Source organism: Pseudonaja textilis, chromosome 3, assembly GCF_049901715.1.
Source record: "Pseudonaja textilis isolate UNSWEBS1 chromosome 3, rPseTex1.2, whole genome shotgun sequence".
NCBI lineage: Eukaryota > Metazoa > Chordata > Lepidosauria > Squamata > Elapidae > Pseudonaja > Pseudonaja textilis.
The window spans coordinates 32,252,703-32,274,785 of NC_141992.1; the positions used below are offsets into that span (position 1 = coordinate 32,252,703).

The 22,083-nt window shown below is 38.9% G+C and overlaps 1 protein-coding gene across 4 annotated transcripts in view; it reads right to left on the reverse strand.

Annotated features, from left to right (window-relative positions):
- Positions 1 to 22,083, reverse strand: part of CBFA2T2 (CBFA2/RUNX1 partner transcriptional co-repressor 2) — a 92,355-nt gene that overhangs the window by 17,449 nt on the left and 52,823 nt on the right. For 3 of the 4 annotated variants that reach the window (XM_026697643.2, XM_026697644.2, XM_087929166.1), the window contains exons 2-3: positions 2,607 to 2,750; positions 710 to 951 (exon numbers count right to left, since the gene is read on the reverse strand). In XM_026697643.2, coding sequence (XP_026553428.2) covers positions 710 to 951; positions 2,607 to 2,750 — 386 coding nt within the window. Of the gene's footprint in view, positions 1 to 709; positions 952 to 2,606; positions 2,751 to 15,909; positions 15,948 to 22,083 lie in introns of those variants that run through there. The other variant, XM_087929165.1, reaches the window with a different exon arrangement.

Below are 22,083 nucleotides of genomic sequence, written 5' to 3' on the forward strand. Positions count from 1 at the left end.
GAAGTGTCAGAATAAAACAAATCTGTTCCATTTTCACCTTTTACATGTTTTTAACTGCAACCAAGTGTCTCCTTTATCTTCTCTCTTGCATCTGAATATACTTTGCTCTTTCTATAATTTTCTTAATTCTTGTTTTACAATTTACTCTCATTCCTTGTTATAATTTTCTAGACATGCTACAATTTGTTAATGACTACCTTTAAACATGACACCATGAACTATGATTAGTTACAGCGATTTGGATCACTGAGATCTAGATGCAAGAGCCTGCCAACACAGTACAGATCTGGACATTATGATTTTATGAATGCAGACCAAGAGTCATTAGCATTTTTAGCAATCAGATCCCACTGCTGGCACTATATTGCTGCAAACACAAGTTTCACCATGCTCCAAATGATAACAGCAGTTATTGGAAATTGAACATCTCAAAATTGCAAAGATAAATAACAGAGCAGAGTTGGTAATATAAATAAGCCACAGTAGTTTCCTACCAACCCTAATGCCATAGTTTTGTGCTTGACAACCTCAGCTATTTTCAGGTGCTTGGACTTCCAACTCCCAGAATTCTCCAGGCAGCCTGCTGGCTAAGAATTCTGGGAGTGGCAGTCTCCCCCTTTTAAAATAGCTGAGGTTGACAAATATCAATAACCAAACATAAATCCACTGTTCCTGTACTTTTGGCTGACTTTGGTGCTTTAATACTCACCACTAATGCCAAAACAAGAGTCCGGACCTTTTCTCCAATTTCTGGTGAAATATCATTGCCAAACTGCTGAAGGGTGGTAAGAAAGCGTTTCAGTTTGCTTAGCTGACGAGCCCCACAGGTAGCTGGGAGCTGTTGATTTGTCAGTGAAGACGAGGAAGATGATGCAGGACCATTGCTGAACCTCTGAGGAGGTGAAGGAGCTCCATTCAAAGTCGGGGGAGAATGATTCATCCCATTAGATACTACAGAGAGGAAATGAACATACATGATGAAGAAAAATATGCTAAATTCAGTTCCTGAAATGGTGAGACTAATGTATTGTAGGGAAGACAGTCAGGGGTGGTGGTGTCACATTTAAAATTTTAAAATAAACCTTAGAGCTGGGATACCTTAGATCAATAATGGTAGGAACGTATGAAATTCCAGAATTTAGAATTCTAGGTCTCTAGTTATGAATTAGCTGAATGCTGAAGAATTGTTTTTTCGAAAACCCTGGACAATGCCAAGTACAGGTAGTCTTCACTTAATGACCACTCATTCAGCAATCAATCAAAATTGTAACAGTGCTGAATGAAGTGACTTATTCTCTGGCCAAATTTAAGGCTGCTGTAGTACCCCCACAACGACATAATGAAAATTTGGGTGCTTATCAGTCCAACCTACCTTACATCCTCAGGGTTGCAACACCCACCCACTTATCTCTTCCTCCATCAACCAGGCACCCAGCTCACCAACATGCGCAAACTGCCTGCTACCACAGAAACCTGGGATTGCTCCCCATCTGATCAGGCCTGAGAGGCCTCAGCTGGTTACAGGTCTCACCGGTACATGCAAAGCACCCCAATTACTTTCACTCTTTTTCTGCAGCTTCTGACATACAGCTTCTGTCATTCTTTCAGAGAACTTCTTTAACTTTCCAAGTGACCCCCAGAATGGCATCTGCTCTTGCAGTGCTTCGGACGTTTCTTTCTCGGAGGGTGCTATTCTCACTATTGTTTAAAAAGCTACCAAAGTACTGCAGGAGTGGGCATCATTCTCATTGGGGTTTTTTTTGGGGGCGCTTCCAAAACATTGCAAGGATGGGTGCCATTCTTGTGAACATTCAGAAGGCTAGAAGGAGTCTTACGAGCAATCAGAAGAATGGAGAATGGAGCAGAAGCCACCCATCAGCAGCTGCAAAAAAAGAGTGAAGGTTGCAACACACTTGTGGAACCTGTAACTGGCTGAGGACTCCTGGGCCAGGTGGGGCAGGGAGCAGGCCTGATCCTCCTAGGCCTGAAGGGGTGGGGAGCAAGCTCAACCCTCAAGATTTTAGTCATTAGGTGAGAACTATCTGTCCTTAGAATTAGTAATGCCAGACTATATGAACCAATGCTCATTTAGTTTAAAATTAAACACATAAAAAGTTACTTTACTTTTACTTAGTTTTGGGAATTTTATTATTTGATAATTATGACTTATGTCCTCCAAAAATGATGGAATATCTCATATCTGGATATCACTGGTAGAAAAACATTGATTTTCTTACTGTCTCTTTCTCCAGGCAATGGGTATGACAAAATCATACAAAGACATAGCCTTTTCCAAAAAGTTATTTCACTGGAGAAAAATGCTTCTATGCATTGTTGGTTAAAAATAAAAAGACAATTGTTACTTCAAAAAGCTTTTTCCAACCTCTGGTCATCAGCACTTGTAGTGGGAGAGGTCAACGTCTGCAGTCATACACTCAGGGACAGAGCATGGATCGCAATACTTGCCATTTTTGACATTTCACAGTTGTTGGCATTAAAATGAAAAGGCATGTAGAAGGTTTCTTAAAAGGATTTATTTGCATATAGAAAAACAAAAAAATACATTTGGGAATAATATCCTCAATTACAAATTACAACTTTCTTACATGCTGCTGGAGTAAACGAAACAGGCCGGGGGCCACTGGGGTTGACAGGTGGTAATGGTGGCATACTGGATGGAGAAGATCTTGACTGTATCTTGACTTCCACAGGGGATCCTGGCATTACTGATACTCTCTTCTCACCAGCAACTAAAGTGGAATGTGGAAAAAAAAATCAAGAATACAATAAAAAAAACTGTACCTGAAACAGATATTCTGGTGAGTCTTGGCAAAAAATACAAAAGTAGGGCACAAAAACAAAAGCAAGCGTGAATCATATTTATTTTTTATACAGTGCTTCAGAAAGTTCAAAACACTTCTATATATTATATTTCAGGAATCCTTACATAACAACTCTTTGAGAAATCTGATCTCCAAACCAGTGTGTCCACATGTAAGAGAGAGAGAGAGAATAACAAAGGCAGAGAGATTAAGGTCAATGAATTGGTTCAGGTCAAACACAGCACAGAATGTAAAACTGAAAGGGCCATTGAAGCTCATTTAGTCCACTCCCCTTATCGGCGCAGGATCCACTAGTCATGGACCTTTCTTAGTTAATGGCATATACAGACAGACCAACTTGATGAACATTATTAGAATTCACCTTATAGAAATGAATGTCTGAATTTAGTCTGCAGTTAAATATATTTCAAATGCATCCAACAAATCCACCATTTCCAGCATGTCTATGTGCAAGGCTCTTATCTAGCATGTCTATGTGCAAGGCTCTTATAATCATATGTTAATAAAAAGTGTCCCAATGAGTTCAAAAAGACAGTTTAAAAAAAAAACAGTGATCTATTTCCTCCTATTACCAAATAGGAAAACATCATAAATGGATGGAAACAAACTAAATCTTTCCATGGATCCAGGCTACTAACAAATAGGTTAATTTTGAACATTCCTAATTCAATATTATACTAGAGATGTTAAGGTAGAATAAAGGAGATAGTTACTCTCAGGTGGTTATGAAGAGTCATAACAGGCTGGCAAAAGAGTATTTATCTATAAAGCATCCTTTAGAAAACACAGAAGAGAATACTGGTATTTTATACTTACAATAAAATAAAGGAATCTAGAATTGTATTTGAAACTGTGAAGAATTCAATTGAAACATTTTTCTAAAATGACAAAAGGACCTAACACCTACAGCTATTTTGAGCGTGCCAAATCCATTGTGCTAACCCACCTGTTGCAAGAAATGTTCTTATAATGTTGCCTATCAAAATGTATGCTCCTTATCTGCTTAAACAACACACCCACCCATTATTTGTTCAATAAACAAATGGTTGTCTGTCTCATTTAATTACTTCCCAAGCAATCTGCTGCAGCATTTCCTTATATTGACAGATTTCCAACATATCCATCTGTGTTCGATTCTCTACCCCCTCCCTGTTTTCCCATTGTTAAAGGGGGAACTCGGAATGGACAGAACGGATGGTTGTCTTTCACTTCTGCATGTTGTGCATGGAGTGTGAAACCCCAGAGGGAGCCCTCACTTCAAACCACCTGCTTTTTCAGCAATGGGTGTGAAAAGGCCCACAGGAAATCTTAGCAGTTAGTCACATTGCAACCAACCTTCAACACTTGGCACAATGTTGGAATTCAGCAATACTTACTAGCAGACAGACTGAATTGCCCAATCAGAAGTTTAGACATGAAGTTATAGATTCTATTTCTTGTCATTAGCAATTATCACTCAAGATTCTATACAACCTGTGCAGAAACTAAGAATAACAATAAACCAAAATTTGAATTTGAATATAAAGTTTGATCATATTTTAGTATGGGTGGAAATTGAAGTCTTTATTGGTATATAAACAAGTTAATTGCTTATTCAGTAACTATACAGGAAAAGATATTTCTTCCTAGAACACTAGACCTTACTACTAATTCTAATTGAATCAGAATAAGACACACTTGCTGTCCATAACTCTTCTGCAGTAATACTGCATATATAATAGCCTCATGTAATTATGGTAAGATAAAGAAATGTTTGCATGTAGTAGCCAATTTATTGGTTTTACAGATTCCTGCATCACTACAACCAATGCAATGTTTGATCAGGACTGTTGACTAATTAATTTGTTTTAAAACAATAAGTTTGTTTGAGGATCCTAGTATCCCACTATGTTTGAACTCTTTAATATAATATTACAAAAAATCACAACAAAAAGAATTAATGATTACATTCACACCAAAGTCCAGAACAGATTATTCAATCAGAGTTTAAATCACTGCTACATTACTCAACTTGTTCCACTTTTGCCTACCACTAGTGTTAAAATCTCATGTTTGAAAAGGTTTTGTCTGCCAGAAATAAAATGTGTGCAAAATCCTTTATTTGTTATTACAGTATAGATATATACATACATACAGTATGTGGAGGTCAATAATAAATCAATAACCATATAGTTTTGTACCTTTCTAGAAGTTCCCATACAATCGATAGTCAGGAAAAACTTTGATATGAAGATGTTCTTGCCCTTGTGTTATTAATTTAGGTGTAATGGACAAGATTATCTAGAACAGAGTTCCCCAACCTTTCTGGCTTTGTGGACCAGTTGGGGTGGGGGGCAGAGGGGATGGTTCTGTGTGAACAGCCAGCAAGCGCACAAGTGGGAATGCGCCCATGCACTCGCCCACCGCTTTCACAGCCTGGTTCTGAATGGCTCACAGCCTAATAGTGGGCCACAGCCCGGGGGGTTGGGGACCCTTGATCTAGAACATGAAGTCATCCCAGAAACATGAACTAATGTAACTTTAAGAATGGGTAATATAGTAAAAGCAGATAAGAAAGCAATTTTGCTTCTATTAAGGTCAAAGAAGGCATTTATAACAACAACCTGAGGTATTTTGGTTGTTATATTCAGGAAAATTTCTCCAGAGAGAAACAAGAACCGATAAGCCAGGAAAATGGAAGACCCAAAGTCAAGAAAAATGGAATCTCAGGATTTCAATGAATGACCAAAATGCAAATAAAAAAGAACTTTAACTGAATTTTAATTTATGGTCTTTTATTGTTTTAATGTTTTATATGACATTTTATTGAAAGACTGTAAGCCACCTAGATTTGCCTCAGCGAGATGAATAGCATAGAAGATAAATAAATAAATAAACAACAAATCTGTTCATTGGATTTAGAAAGTAGAAAGAGTGTCAGAGTGTGAAAATAGGTGAGGATCTTAACTAGCAAAAGAACTCTTCTGTATACAATGCCGACTTTTACTGTCCTTCACCTAAAAACCCTGTGGAAATTTAAAACACCTGTTTAAGTCACACATTCTGCCAGAGTTGGCAGAGCCTGTTTCTGAGAAGAGGAAAAAAAACAGCAAATGAAGAAAAAATGGTTTGGGTTCTCTCCAATAGTAATAGACACGACAGCAGTTCTTCATTAAAAGTTTTGTCACATAACAGACAAAAGATATGAAGCAACCTGTTATTTACAAAACCACAGTGAAAAGGTCTGTTTTACGAAACATTAAGAGAGATGCTCAACCCATTGACTGTTGGCCACATGCATTCCCCCACCGGCCCTTGAGTCAATATCAGGATGCTAAAATTCTGCAAAATAACTGATGAATTTGTATAATTTAAAAAGAGGTTAAGATAAGAATGGGAAGAAGAGCACTTTCTAATTCTCTTTTGTAATATCCTCTAAACTATGAACAAATGGGGCCAATGTTTTGAATCCCATCCTTTCCAATGATGCCACTGGAAGATCTGCAGCCCACCAACTGATGAGTTTTGCCCCCCCAATCCAGATGTTTGTTCTCCCCTATATTAGAAAAATTGCCACTTTACATTTTCTATTCAACATAATGCATTAAGATCTTGAGAACATTATTCACAAAGTTCTTGAATTTCAGGAAACAGTGAATCTAGGACCAGCTCTTCCAAACTGAGTACCCACCATATGCACTGAAGTACATTCCCTATCATACCGTTCAATGCAGAAAAAATAATTCTATCAATGTGGATGAATATACCTCAAGAGCTCCTATACTGCTCCTTTTTTAAAAAAAGAGCTTGTTGGGCAAGATTCATATTCTATAAGTGCATATTCAACTGTGAAACAGAATTCTAACATACAATTCCAAGCATTTCAAAGATTTGAAAGCAGACTGCAGCACCTGGCAGACCTTTGTCTGGATATAAAAACTAACAAGGCCAGACTTCGTTAGAATTTTTTCTGGGAAACCACCAGGGAGTCTCAGGATTATAGCCTGGAATGGAAAATCAAATCAAATCAAACCCAGAAGAAACAATGGCAAAATCCATTCCTACAACTGTCAAGAAAGCTGCGTAGAAGTGTTCAAGTGTGTGCAGTCCTTGCTTACTGACCATTTATTCAGACTGTTCAAAGTTACACTGGAGGAGAATTTGAATCACATCCAATTTGAGGCCATCACTGCATCTCTGTGGTCACGTAGTTGTGATTTGTGTGTTTGGCATGCATTTACAATGGATGCAGCAGCCATGTATGTGACATTTCATTTTATTACTGTGCTACTTAGCAATAGAGCCGCCAGTCCCAAATGCCCTCATAAGTGAGGATTACACTAGACCTCAGAAGTTGAGCTCAACTTCAAGATTTCATTACTTTAAGTACTTGGGCAAGAACTATAATTTAGTTCTCCTAAAAAGTAAGGTAGAAAAACAATAGATCCTTCTCTTACTACAGCATAAGCAAGAGAAGCCTATTTTATTCAACTAAAATCTATCATTCATTGCTTCCAAGCCCTTATTCCTTTCTTGAGGTTGATACATTACAGTGATGACTGAAACCAATAGGAAAAATATCCTACAGTCTAGGCTCTGTACCTAGAAATCATAACCTTCATGGCTTACTCAACTTACTTCCCTGTTGACTGCCATCATAAATGTTTTTTTATTATTTCAAATGTACAATGCATTTCTCAGTAGTAAATATTGTTTCAACCAAATGAAAAGGAACTTCTATTCTGATATAGCTTTAGTTTACCCTAACTAAAGACCTGAGAACAGCATCACGTTTTTGAAGAAAAACATTGATTCCCTTAGGATTTTCAGAGGGCAAGTAAATCTTTTTTTTTTAATTTGTCAATTGCTTACAAGATAATAGGTATAAATAAAAACATAGTTATGAATACATGGATACATATAAGAAAAATAATATATATATATATAAGAAACAATAGGACAGGGACGGTAAGCACATTGGTGCACTTATGCACGCCCCCCTACAGACTTCTTAGGAAAGGGATGAGGTCAATAGTAGACAGTCTAAGGTTAAAGTTTTTGGGGTTTGGGGAAAAAACCACAGAGTCAGGTAGAGTATTCCAGACATTGACCACTCTGTTACTGAAGTCGTATTTCCTGCAATCAAGTTTGGTGCGATTAACCTTGAGTTTGTATCTGTTATTTGCTCTTATGTTGTTATGGTTGAAGCTGAAGTATTCATTGACTAGTAGGACATTGCAATGTATGATTTTATATACTATACTTAGACTGGACCAAAGGCGGCGTAGTTCTAGGTTTCTAGGTCTAGAATTTCGAGTCTGGTGGCATAAGGTATTCTGCAACGAGTAGAGGAGTGGAGAACTCTTCTTGTGAAATATTTCTGGACTTTCTCAACTGTGTTAATATAAGATATATAATGTCGGTTCCAGACTGGTGAGCTGTAGTCAAGTATTGGTCTAGCAAATGTTTTGTATGCTCTAGTTAATACTGTAATATTACCAGAGAAAAAGCTATGTAAGATTAGGTTAACAACTCTTAATGCCTTTTTGGCTATGTAGTTACAGTGGGCTCTAGCACTTAGGTCATTTGAGATGAGAATTCCAAGATCCTTGACAGAGTTTGCATGATCAACAAAGTCTTGACTATTCAGCCTGTATTTTATTTTCTGATTTTTTTTTCCAATATGTAGGACAGAGCATTTATTTGTTGAGATTTGAAGGGTAGCAGTATTGTCTGTAGAATTGTAGAAAGCACGGGTGGAATTGGTGCATAGGTTTTCTTCTTGTTTAATGTGATAATTGGTGCATTCAGTTTTTATCTGGTAGCATAAATTTTTGTATTGACTTTTGAAGTTGGCAACGTGACCAGATTTGTTTTTCCACCAAAGTGATTTCTTTTTGGATTGAAGCTTCCTTATTGTTTTGGAAAATTTGTTTTTTCTGGTTTTAAAGGTACATATAGTTTGATGACTCTTTTGACTTCAAGTAAAAATATGTTGTAATGGTCTTCTACAGTATTGCATCCAGAGAATAGAAATTGCCAATCAAGGGATGAGAGATCGTTGTTTATAAGATCATAGTTGCCTTTTTTGAAGTAATACTTGGGGATTCCATCATTGTGATGATTTTTGTGTGGACGTATGTTGAGACAAAAGTCAATCATGTTGTGGTCACTGTTGGAAAAGGGTTCTTTAATTTGTATTCCATAAATTGAATTCAAACTATTGCAGAAGATGAGATCGAGGCAGTTGTTAGTCTAGTGTTGTTGGTTACTAGTTGTTCTAGTCCCAGATTTGTTATTGCATTGTAGAAGGTTGCATGTGTGGGTTCAGTTGTACATTTGTTAAGGGTCCAGTTAATATGAGGTAGATTGAAGTTATCAAGAAAGATAAAAGCGTGTTGGCAGGATGCTGCCCATGTCAGTAGTGTATTTAGCTTGTTTGTATGTTCGATGTCATAATTAGGGGCTCTGTAACGTAGTAAGAACTGAAATGTGATATTTAAGGACAGTTCACAGACGATGGTCTCAAGAATAGCAAGCTCCTGGGTAACTTGGATGTTTTTTAGATGTAGGGACTTTTTATAGAAGATAGCGACACTACCTCCTCTACGGATTTCACGATCTGATCGGTAAACATGATAGTTTCTTACTGTGGTAATGGAGTCAGGGAGATACATTGAGCCATGTTTCACAGACGAATATAATGTCAAATTTAGCTGTATTTAGTAAGAGGAGAAATTCAGGTATTTTATTTACAAGGCTTCTTGCATTGATTAGCTTGCATTTAAGGCCAGTTGTGGTTGGAATAGAGGTAGTTAGGGGCGCGCATGCCTAGTTTTGAGTGATGTTGGATTGGATGAGGTGGGGTTGGATGCGGAGGTGTGGGTTGTGTGACTTTCTTTTGAAGCAATCAGCTCTGTAGTCAATGTATAGGTCCTTTTCTCCATTGTCTAGATGGTTTTTGAGTTCTGCGCAGAGTTCACGGGAGCAGATTCTTTGCAGAATGGATAAGTCTGGTCTTGAGTGAAGTTTTTTTGTGGTTGGGATTGGTTTTTGCAATGGCATTTATTGTATGAATGAATATGTGTTTGCTGGACTCATTTTTGCATACAACTCTACAAAATCTTGGGGCCAGAGAGCCGTCATTGTATTTGTACCCCTGGCCATCTCTGGTTATTTCAATATCTTCAGGAGAGATGTTTGTTGTATTTGAGTTGCTTATGATATCACAAACTTTGGTGATGTCATCTGATTCGTTGGTGTCTTCGAGACCAAATAAGATGGCATTTGGACGTTTCTGTTCACATTCTATGGTCTCTGATGAGTAAGGAGATATTATTTGTGGAATTATTTGAAGGGATAGTAATTGTTTGTGGCTGTGGTTTGGTGGTTATTTTTGGTTGTAGTTGTGATTGTAGTTGAGGTAGTGGTTGTGATTGTTGTGGGATTTGATTTTGAGTTGATAGGTACTCACTTATCTGTGCTGTATTTTTTTTTCAAGAGAAATTAGGCTTGCTTGTATAGTTGTTTCAAAACGTGTTGCTAAGCGTTCTTCTATTGAGTGAATGAGTGATTCTATGTTTTCAACTTTGTCAGATAGGGTACTCAATTTGTTTAGCTTAGGAGAGCATGATGGACATAGATAAAAGAATGTATCTGAATTTTTAACCATATTAGCTAGGCTTTTGTTTGCATTTAAGCAGACAGGGTGGGCTAGATTATCGCATAAGTGGCATTTGATGTAAATTTCGCTTTCATTGATGGTTTCAAGACATTTGAAACATGTGCAGGAGTCTGGGAGGTCATTGGTACAGATATTTTTCTTTTGTTTTGGTTTGGAGTTTTTGGCTGGCATGGTCAATGGCAATAGTACAGTAATCAATTAATCTCTAACCTCCTAGTTTAATCTACCTTCTTAAATTCATGGCTATGATTCAGGGCAGGAAGATTTATAAGTGAACTCTTGAGAGAAGTGGATTGCAGGATGAATAATTAGTTTAATAATAGTGCTCATTTACAAAATAATTGTTTGAAGACAACATGCCATTCTAGCATTTAATGAACCAATTAACACCTACTATTATCAAGCCACAATGAAAAACTCAACAACTTTCTTATGCTAATCTAGAGTATATAAATTACTGAAACAGTTTTAAGTCTACCTCTGCTGCCCTTTATTTACTAATAGAGATATTATACTGAATCATGCTCTGGAAAAGCAATTTCTAAATCTGTATTCTAAAAGAGGGGAAAATTAAGCTCAAATTAACTTGAAAATGAAAATGACACATAAAAACAAATCTACTCAATGATTTTAAAGAACACAATTTTCTCAATTTTGCGCATTTTATGCATATTCCATGTTCTCAGGCTTCTAATGGCAGTGCTTTACTGACTTCCCTTCTAGTAAGACAGAATGCAGGGAGACTACAGATTTTCTAAGCTAGTGGTAACAGAGACTATGTTTCAATACAAAAAGAAAAAACCCTCACATGATTGCAATGTTGAAATTCAAAGCAAGTCACAGATTTCACTTTGAATTCCAAAGTGAATTTTTCTTATTAACCTTATTGTTACCAGTTCATTTTTTAAAAAGATTTCTTTTAAATAAAAAGCATGCATCTATCCTAATATAATACATTACATTTTAAGGCAAGATATTAGATATTATCAGAATTCAACTCAGTCTGAAGAACAAGACATGAGACAATCCAATCCTGGATTCTCCCATCGACACAACAAAAGAATCTGAAAAAGATTAGATATTTGTATTGATTTTCATCAAAATTATAAGGATCCTTCATCCAACAATGTTAAGGTAATTCCCCATTAGGAGAATGAGCGCATACAGAGAGACGTATTTGAGAGTAGTGTTTGAATAATACACACACAGAACATAGATACACTGTACAGTAAATGTAGGTTTTTACTTCCAGAAACGTTAAGCAAAGTCCAAAATAGGCAGTCATTTACAGGTAAATCAGTCAGTTTTTCAATCAAGGGATAATCCAGTAACAAAGTCCAATGTCAAAAACAGTTCAGTATCAGACTTATATTAAATCTATGAATATCAGTCAATTAGGAAAAATGGAGGAACGGCAATACTTTCCAACAGAAGGAAACAGAGATACACTCACACTCTCTTCTGAGACTCAGACTAAAACAAACCAGGTTTCTGGCTCCATCTTATGGCTGTTTGAGAAACCACACCCAACTGCATGCTCCTGCATTCCCTTAAAGAGACAGTATTAAAATGTCTATCCTGGTTTATATATTTCTAACCCAAATACCTGTTAGGTGACTTATATTCCTAACAAACAACATCAATCCTATTGTGTTTCCCAGGTAGTTGGTATATGAAGTATTTTTAAACAGCTAAAAGAAGGTATTACTGAGTGGATAAGAAAGTAAATATGGCTTGTCACCTCCCCAACCTAAATGCTTATTTTGAACAACACACTTATGTACTTCAGCTGCTCACCATCTGTTTTCAGCTTCCCATCAAGCTATTTTTTCACATTGGAAAGGGGAGGAATTATCTTGAAAAAGAAATAACACATATAGGTTAGTTCTTTAACTCAGCTCTTTCTCTTAAAGAAAATGGACATTTGCCAGTAAGTTTCTGATTTAAGTAAAACAGCAGTTCCAAATTGTGAGACATGGATCCTTGGAGAACCCGAGTTATTACAAGATGTCCCTAAAACACATAAAACATGGAAAATCAAGCAGTCTCCTCATACTGTTGACCTGAAAAGTACTTCGTTGCCTGGGTGATGAAAAAATAGAGATAACTTAGGAGAGAAATGGAAAAGACAAGCCCCACCAACAGCATCTTCACAGCTGAAGGTTTCATTGCATGTCCAGTGGATCACCATAAACACATCTTTGGAGCAAAGACAAAGGGCTCTTGGGAGTCCCAGCCTTGCCCATATCCAGGTGTGATACACAAAGGACTGGTGGTACTGAGGTTAAAAATGACAGTTATATAAATGCTTGACAACCTAAGTGTTCAAGGCTGCTAAACACTAAACAGTATGTTAATAAGTAAGAAGAAAAAGCTATGGGTTTGAGCCCCCATATCTATAAGAGGCACTTAACACAATCAAATATCTCCATGTCTTCCTTCTTACCTTCACTAATGATTTTTATTTACCCAAGTTGGACATATGAAACTTCTGTTAAATCCTAGAATTTAGCTGTGGAAAATCAGGAGTTCTATCATTTTTTTGCCAAGTCCTTGATTGGCTGACCTGACACCACTTGCCTGATAGGGCCTGTCATTCTGATAACAAAAGAGAGTGGCCGTTTTGACCAAAACCAATGGTTTCTTCAGCCATGCAAAATAGATTTCCTAATCTGAACAGAAATAATGAGGGACAGGAGGAAAGAATAAATTTTTAAAAAAACTTTCTGATTTGTTTTGAACTTCTTTATTTTTTGAACAAGTTTGTGTGAGAAGAGAATGGGAAGGAGCAATTTGTTGCCATCTTTATAGGATCATTTTACTGGGGTTTCAAAGGGCTCTCACCCTAGAAGAAAATAATAATTGTATATAGGTGCTCTTTTAATCAATATATACAAATTCACTTATTCATGGAATGTGCATAGATAAGTACTCTTTTGTCACTGAATTTATTTCAGACAAAAGAAATAATTACTAACATGAAGGAATTCACAACATCTTTGACATTAAAAGGTTTTCCTTCTCAAAAGAGAAAAGAAACCCAAGAAGCACCAAGTAGAACATTCGATTAAAATTGTTTTCAGAAAACCTGAAAGAAATGCTTTATAGAAAGTATCCTGAATTTTCAAGATTCACGGCCATACAAATCATTCCTTTTAGATTACTGATTTCCATCATCTCCTTTTACATATTTCAATAAACACTTATTGAATAGAAGTATTTTCACTACAGATAGTTCACCAAATTTGATGAGGATAAGAAGGAGTAAATGACAAAAATAAAATGGATCATGAAGAAAATATTCTTCAATGTTCTCAAATCCAAGAAGTGAGAGAAAACATTTGGATGGTTTGCCTAATCTATTCTTCTAGAATTGATCTGATCTGGATTTACTGAGAGATAGAATATAATAGAGTGAAAATACCTTGCTCATAGCTGGTAAAATGAGTTGGACTGGTGTCTGTCACTTGGGATGGGCCGAAAATATATTTAGATTTATAATCTGTTGACAGATATTTTTATATTCTTAACCAGAATGATAGGCTTGAAAAAGTACATGTAGCATTTTAGAAACAGGCCTCTTTACTGAAACAATCTTAGTATCTATAATATTATTAATCATATTGCTGTTTTCTTCCGTGCTCCTTCCATAAAGTCATACATGATCATAATGTTTAGAGAAGTGGATGTCAGAGCACTGATGGAAAGTGATCCCTTGGCATTCAAATTTCACAGGATGTAGTGGGAAGGGAAGGGATTTAACACTTCTTGTGAGCTCTCAGCAGCTTGTAGCATTCAACCCTTGAAGCATGGACAAGATAGTAGATAATTCAGAAATAAATACATGTCTCTCCCACACACAGCTGCTTTATTTTATATTCAATTCAGCAATAAAAATATGTGCAAAGGTTAATAGAGCAGAATATTCCATTATTTAAAACATATGTATCCATCTATTGGGGGGGGGGAGGGGGGGAGGGAGAGGGAGAGGAAGAGAATGAACCACATTCCAGTAGAGAGACGTTCCCTGAAGTTGGGGTCCAGCACGAGTCCAAAAGCTCCGAAGACTAAACCTTCGGTCCCAGTGACCAACCCAAATTGGATACTACAACATTATCCTAGGACATATATAGTTGCTTTCATTCAAGAGAACTAAGAGCTTTCCCTATCTATAAAAATATTAATGACTAATTATCTTATTTATCAAATTAAGAGACCGTCCATCTATCAAAGCAACTCTGGGTGGTTACAATTAAAAACATTAAAAACTCTATAAAAATACCATATTTCAATAAAAGGAGCCGAGTAAAAGAAGGATAGAATGAATTAAAAGGCAGGGGAAATGTCTTCAAAGCACTAACCAACCCCAAGGTTGATTGCTGCTCTGTAAGCACCATGAGAGTCAGCAGAGTCATATCCTCAAATTCTTTTGAATCTATTTTCCAATAATACTGGAGAGATGCCCATAAACGGTATCTTTTACAATTGTTTCTTATCCCATCTTTTCTATAAGAACAACTGTTCAGATACAAAAGCAATCAACAAGTAAAGCCAGCTAGTTGTAATTATACAAGGATTTATGCAACAAATGGCGGAAAAATTTCTGCGATTTTAGACTCTTGCTACAAAAGCATATTTTCAGCAACGTTCTGCATTGATAATAGGGTTATCCACAAGTCTGATACAATCCCATCAAAATTGTCTATGCATGTAAGCCACTGGTTTATCTCCTGAGTAACAATCTGTATATATAACAATCTAAAGCCTAATCCTTTCCCAGTTCCATATATCATGCAAGTTAAGACTGAACCTGTAACAAGAGATACAAAAAAGAAAAAAGAAAATTAAGATAACACAATGGTATTTTATACTGCTTGTCAATGTAACAACATTATTTGCTTATTTCATGTTAATTTAATACTTGGTCACAAGTGTATACAATATGAGAAACCACACTTTCTTACAGAAACCCTTAAAAGGAAGCTGCTACTATTTCCAAATTAAAGATTGTGGTAAAAGCTACATTAAGATAATAGCAATATTCCAGTATTTGAGAAGCTGCCACAAAGAGGAGGGGGTCAATTTATTTTCCAAAGCTCCAGAGGGCAGGATAAGAAATAATGGATTGGAAACTAATCAAGGAGAGAAGCAACCTGGAATTAGGGAGAAACTTCCTAATGAGGACAATTAATCAGTGGAACAGCTTGCCATCAGAAGTTGTGGTGCTTCATCACTGGAGGTTTTTAAGAAGACACTGAATAGTCACCGGTCTGAAATGGTATAGAGTCTCTTGCTTGAGCAGGGGGCTAGTCTAGAAGACCTCCAAGGTCCCTTCCAGCTCTATTCTGATTGTCTGATTGACTTATCCAATAAAGTATTCTTAGTACAGTTACTTGTACATACATTTTCTGGAAACATCCATAATTCAATAGTGTAGAATAGAGATCTGCAAAAAGTTGCTCTAACTCAACAGTTGAAAAAATTGTTAGTCAGAAGAACTGGCTGCTAAAATTCAGAAGAGCTAACTGTAGAGTAGTTATATAGAGGACAATAGTCTTTAGGAAATTTCTACAAATCTAATAAAAAGTGCATTAATCTCCATTTGTATGCTTTAAATATTGACTAAAGTTGAATATGACAAAATTTAATAATGTGGCAGATAAGTTTCATGTATTGAAAAAAATACAGTAAGTACAAGCTTTGTTTTTTCCTCCAGCAATCTCTTGCTATAATTTAAACTGTTTTACTTCAACAAAGAAGCCCAGCACAAATGTTCCAGATGTGAACATCTGCTTCTCATATGCTTCAGCCAAGAAAACATGAGAAAGATTAATGACTCCAAGCACAGAACTGGTCAGTCATAACAAGGAAAACTTAAGAATACTTTAGAGTGATAGTTCCTATTATTAAGTCTTCTTTAAATTCCAGACCCAAAACATCTTCCGACCCTTCAACATAAAATAATTATCCTTATTTCAAAAGTGAAATCTAATTATGCTGTCTTTGAAACATAGGGTGAGGAGCAAAATTCTTCACATACTTTTTTTTACAACTTAGGATCTGTAAGAATTACAAGAGCAATTCCAGGCCACCCACAAATCAAAGATTTGGCAAAAGCAAGTAAACCCTAAGCTCTGAAATGATTAGAATCATATGAAGTAAGAAGTCCGGTGCATAACTATCATTCAAAACTAAGGACATGTATTTACCTCATAAGCATTTTCTTTAGTCCAGAAGCCAAACTGTGAATAGGAATATATTACAGACTTTAAGAGCTCACACTTAGAGTAAGGCGTGGGTTACCTCTCAGTGACAGTTAGGAAAATTTGCTCAGCTTCTGGGCAAGTATGTCCTGCCTTTTCTCTACTCTGGGCCTCTTCTAATCTAATGTATTGGATTACATGCCCTAGGATTCACAGCTACTCTGCTGGAAGTATCACAGTGTGGAAGGTTGACAGAGTTTTAAAAACCCATCACCATATATAAAGGAAAGTGAAGTAGCGCCATATCCCTGACAACAAAATTTAGGATTACAGAAATTCTTCTTGCAGTCTGGGATTCCCTGATGCATCCTTGAAAGGACATAAAATATGGATTGCAAAGAAATGCATTCACTCCCATTGCACAGGCGTGCATCAGAAATAGGTGGTGATCTACAGGTCAGATTTCTGGCTAGAATAATCTGATCTGTTTTGTTATGAGGAACTAGAGAGGAGAATGGAAGGGAAAAAAATAAATGATCGGCCTAGCTTATGATCTGTACCCACTGAAGGCTTCAGCATTTCTCTTGTGGCTACTTGGTAAATGCACTCTTGAAGGGAAAAGGGATTCACCATCTCTGCAACTGAAAAAAGTTCATTTTGTTATATTAGAAATTCATACACCCAGGCAAATTAGCCCATGTACTGTTTCACCTGAGCAGTAAGTAATGAATATGAGCAGGATGCATTTACAGGTAGTGTTTAGCCTATGACCATTTGTTCAGCAACTGTTAAGTTATATAGGTACTGAATGAATGGAGGTTACGACTGATCTTTAGAGTTCCAGCCATCCTAGCACCCTCCCATCATGCAATCGTGATCTGGGCATTTGGCAACCAGTTTACACTTATAACCCATTGCAGGGACCCACAATCATGTGATCATCATTTGCAACCTTGATTCCAGAAAATCAATGGCAAAGGTGGTAGGGAAGGTTTTTAGTTATTAGGGTAAATCTTCCCCACACATACATTCTCCCCTAGCCCCTTTGTGCTTGTTCTGTTGTTGATCATCTCGGTGCATCCTTCCTGACCCCCAACCTTCCCTGACCCTCAACATACCCTCCCCAACCCACATTGCACCCTTGCTCATTTTACCTGACCCTCATTGCATCTCCTGAGCATCCCTCTCCCACACTGGCAGGAGTCAGTTACCTGCCTGGAATTTGCTACTTCCTACTGACTTCCTCGCTAAATTTGGTTGTGGGAAGGCAGCAAGAAGTTGCCTCTTCTAACAATTATAGGATTCTGTTAACATGACAACCACCCTTTGATCTGACATCATAAATCTTTGGCTTGATATTGGACTGCTCAATTTGGAAACTTGCCTTGCTCAGCTATATCTTATCTACAATTAATCCAATTAATAGTTTCTCACCATCCTGCTGTTGGGATTTATGCATGCAAGCCTCCCCCTTAACACCACATATGCCTAGGAATTGGACCTGGGTTCTGAAGGGGTATTATAAAAGGCAGGATGTGAAAACAGCTGGGCAAATCCTTTGGAATGAGGGACCTTCTATCTCCCATAATAGCTGCCCAACCAGTTTGATCTAGCAGGGTTGGCACATTCCAGGTTCCATCAACTAAACAATGCCACCTTATCAAGAGCCTGGAAGTGCACCTTCTCTATAACAGTGCTTGACCTCTAGAAGGAAGCCTCTCCCCTCCCACCCCCAATTCCAAATTTGAATAGCTGGGATTCAAAAGAGCTTTAAAGATTTAGTGCTTGAGAACTTGGCCTTTGGAGAGGAAGACTGATCCCCCTTTCTTTTTTTATTTCCCCTCTACCATTATTGTCCTTTGTCTGGTGCTCTTTTATGTTTTTGGTATTCTTTGTTTTTTAAAATATGTTTTAACAATTGTAAACCACCCAGAGTTGCTTTATAATATGTATGGGAGATGCTCAGAAAAATGCAAAGTAGCTTTGCATACAAACTGGGAGCAGCTTTGAAAGGATGTGAGCTTGGAAACGGATGTGAGCAAGAACCAAATCTTGCAAAATCACATGCAAACAGTCTGGAAGTAGGGTTAATCTGCTAGCCAAACAAGAGACAGGTGGAAATAATTTCTGTGCCCAAAACAGAATAGCTTCAAGACTGTTATATCATGCAGGCAGGAAAAAGAAGACAAGAATCTGAACTAGAAATAGCACTTGCATTTACTACACAGCACTAACTGGAATACCTTTGGAATGATTCTATATAAATCTCCATAAATCTTTAAATCATATTAAATCTTTATTACAGTCATAGACTAGCATACAGAAAGTAGGTATGGTCATTAAAGAATCATAAAGAATAACTAAAAATGTAAAACAATTATGAAAAGTTAGAAGATACAAAAGATATATGAATTAAAAATTGACAGTATATATAATAAGTAAGAATCTAAAAGAAGAGATAAGAGCAGTAGCCTGGTGTAAAGAATCCCAAAATGTGAAAGTTACAACACAGTTTAATATGGCAAAGCAGGTATTCATTAAATCTAATTTATAGCATAGATATCATGTGATGAATTTTAGGTGCTGCTGCATAGAACTTAGTAACATAGCATGTTGTGGCAGGGTTGGTATCTGAAAGCAGCTGGGTGAGGTAGAATTGACTTCCTGTATTGGGTATTTTTGCAGTAAGAGTGAGATGAGACTAGTACGAAAGTCTCTGTAATGCAGACACATGCTCTGTTGTTTCTGTATGCCCAGAGTCACAGAGGCATTGTCTGTTGAGGTAAGGAATCTTCATATATTGATCTTTGAGGATTACTAAGTAACATGCCAGAGTAAAGGCCCATTGAGTTTAATTACTCAAGTTTAGTTAGGTACTCCATCAGGGGTAGGATTCAAAACTCCCAGCAACCAGTTTGCTGCCCAGTTGCCTGTTGGGCATGGCCATGGTGGGCATGATGTACTGGAACTTCTGGGAGGGCCGTTTTTCACCTTCCCAAGGGTCTGGAGGCTTCCCTCGGGCCACTGGCAGGGCCAAGGTTCATTGGTTCTTATCTGATATATGACCTTTCTCTTTGGGTGGAGTTAGCATGCAGGATTGGGTAATCAGTCACTGCTTGCTGATTGGACTGCTTCTGTCAAATCTTTGAGGACACTCCCCCTGTTGCTCGGGAAATCTCAGAAATTGGTGAAGGAATAGTGACAGGCTGATATGTGCTCCTGTAACAATAACATGCTCCATTAGATTTGGAATGGACCAAAACTGGATGGGACTGAATGCTATTTCCACCCAAAGAGAAGGGGCGTTGGTTCTTACCTGATACACTTCTTTTCGTAGAGCTGCGTAGAGTATCCAGGTTGGGAGGTGCTCCAGTCTCGGCTCTCACAGGCTGAGCTTGAAATTGAGGAACGCCTCTCACCATCACGTGGTCCTCTCGGCGCTCCCCAGTTTTGCGAAGACGAGAAGGAAGGCCCTGTTCTCATCCTAACTAAAGGGTATTAATTTGCTTGGTCGAACAGCGAGGTTCCCCACCAGACGGACTAATGGGTGGGGCTGGACACTCTACGCAGCTCTACGAAAAGAAGCGTATCAGGTAAGAACCAACGCCCCTTTTCCATAGAGCTGCTGCGAGTGTCCAGGTTGGGACATACCAAAGCTTGGCGAGTCCTGCGGGCGGGCTCCCGTCTGGGGTGGAACCTCCCCTGGAACCTCAAGGACCCGCTGAAGGACCCGCCTGTCAAAAGAAGACTCGGCGGATGCAATACATCAATCTTATAATGCTTGATGAGGGGAGATGGGGATGCCCAGGTGGCAGCCCTACAGATCTCAATTATAGAGGCTTATGTGGCCCTTGCGGCCGAAGTAGCCGCACTTCTAGTGGAGTGGGCCTTGGCGATGGAGGCCCTAATCCGGCGGCCCACGGTTGTGGGCGTCACCTTGTGACCGAGAAAAACAGGTTAGAAAGACACAAGTAAGGCCTCTGACTAGCGAAAAAATGCTGGGTGCATTTGAAATACACTCTCAAGGCGCGCCACACATCAAGGGAATGCCACTGTCTCTCCCTCTCTCGAGAGGAATTGGGCCAGAGGTTAGGGAGTATGAGCTCCTGAGCTCTGTGAAAAGCTGAATTTGTTTTAGGGAGGAAGGTGGGTTCGGGGCGGAGGACGACTCTATCAGAGTGAAAAAACACAAAGGTCCTGCCTAAAGGAAAAAGGCTGCCATCTCCGAGATCCAACGAGCGGATGTGATGGCCACAAGAAAAACGGTCTAGAGGAACTGTAAGGGAGCCTCCCTAGTGGGTTCGAAGGGGGGCTTGGTAAGGGTGACTAGGACCTTGTTGAGGTCCCAGGTCGGAAAACGGTGTGTGATCGGGAGGCGGAGATTGGAAGCTCCCTTGAGGAAAGCCCAGATAAGGGGGTGATGGGAAATGGGACCCCCAAAGTCCGAAGAGACGACCGCTGCGAGGGCAGCGGTCTGACGCCTTAGGGCGCTGGTAGGCAGTCCCTTGTTAAGGCCCTCCTGAAGGATTCCAGGATCTGAGCGATGGAGAGAAAAAGGGTTAATTTGGAACTTGAGGGCCCAGGCACGGAAGGCGACCCACGTAGCGTTGTATATACGGGTGTCTATAACCTGGCTGGAACGGTCTGCGCTTTTTAGAGGTTCCGCTCGACCCCCAGACGGCTGGTTGGGGCCAAGGGGGAGTTCGGGTGTAGTGGAGGGTCCCGGGACAGGGGGCTCCTGTTTGGGGGGGTTCTCCAAGGAGGAACCACCAAAAGATTGCGGGAGATTGCGAACCAAGGGCGACTGGCCCTGAGGATGATAGAGAGGGGGAGAGAGGCATAAGGGAGCCCCTGGGGTCCAAGGGCAACAGAAGGCATTGGATTCCCCACCCCTTGGAGGGGTATCTGGGGAAGAATCTCGGTGGTTGGGCGTTAAGAGAGGGTGCGCAGGGACCCACCGTGGGGATCTCGAAGATTGAGACTGCCTCCTTAAGAAGGGAGGGGTGGAGGGGCCCTTCTGCTTGGGCCAGAGTGACCCCACAGAACCAAGCTGCTTAGGTGTGCAATGATCCCAATACGTGTCCTACCCTGATGGAGGCCAGAGTCGGTTCCACCCAACGGCAAAGGCGTTCGGCTTTCCTCGTGAGCCTTGCTGACTGAGTGCCCTCTTGTCTGGAGATATGTATCTTGTGGTGGTGTTGTTTGTGAAGACCAGAACGAGAGGTCCGCATACCTGGGGTAGAAAGCTGCGAAAGACCAGGTGCATAGCGAGGGTCTCCAGCTAATCTATGGAGCAGGGTAGATCTGTTGCCAACCATTTGCCCTGGGGCAAGATGAGGAGGGTGAGAGCGCCCCAGCTGGGTAGCCTCGCGTC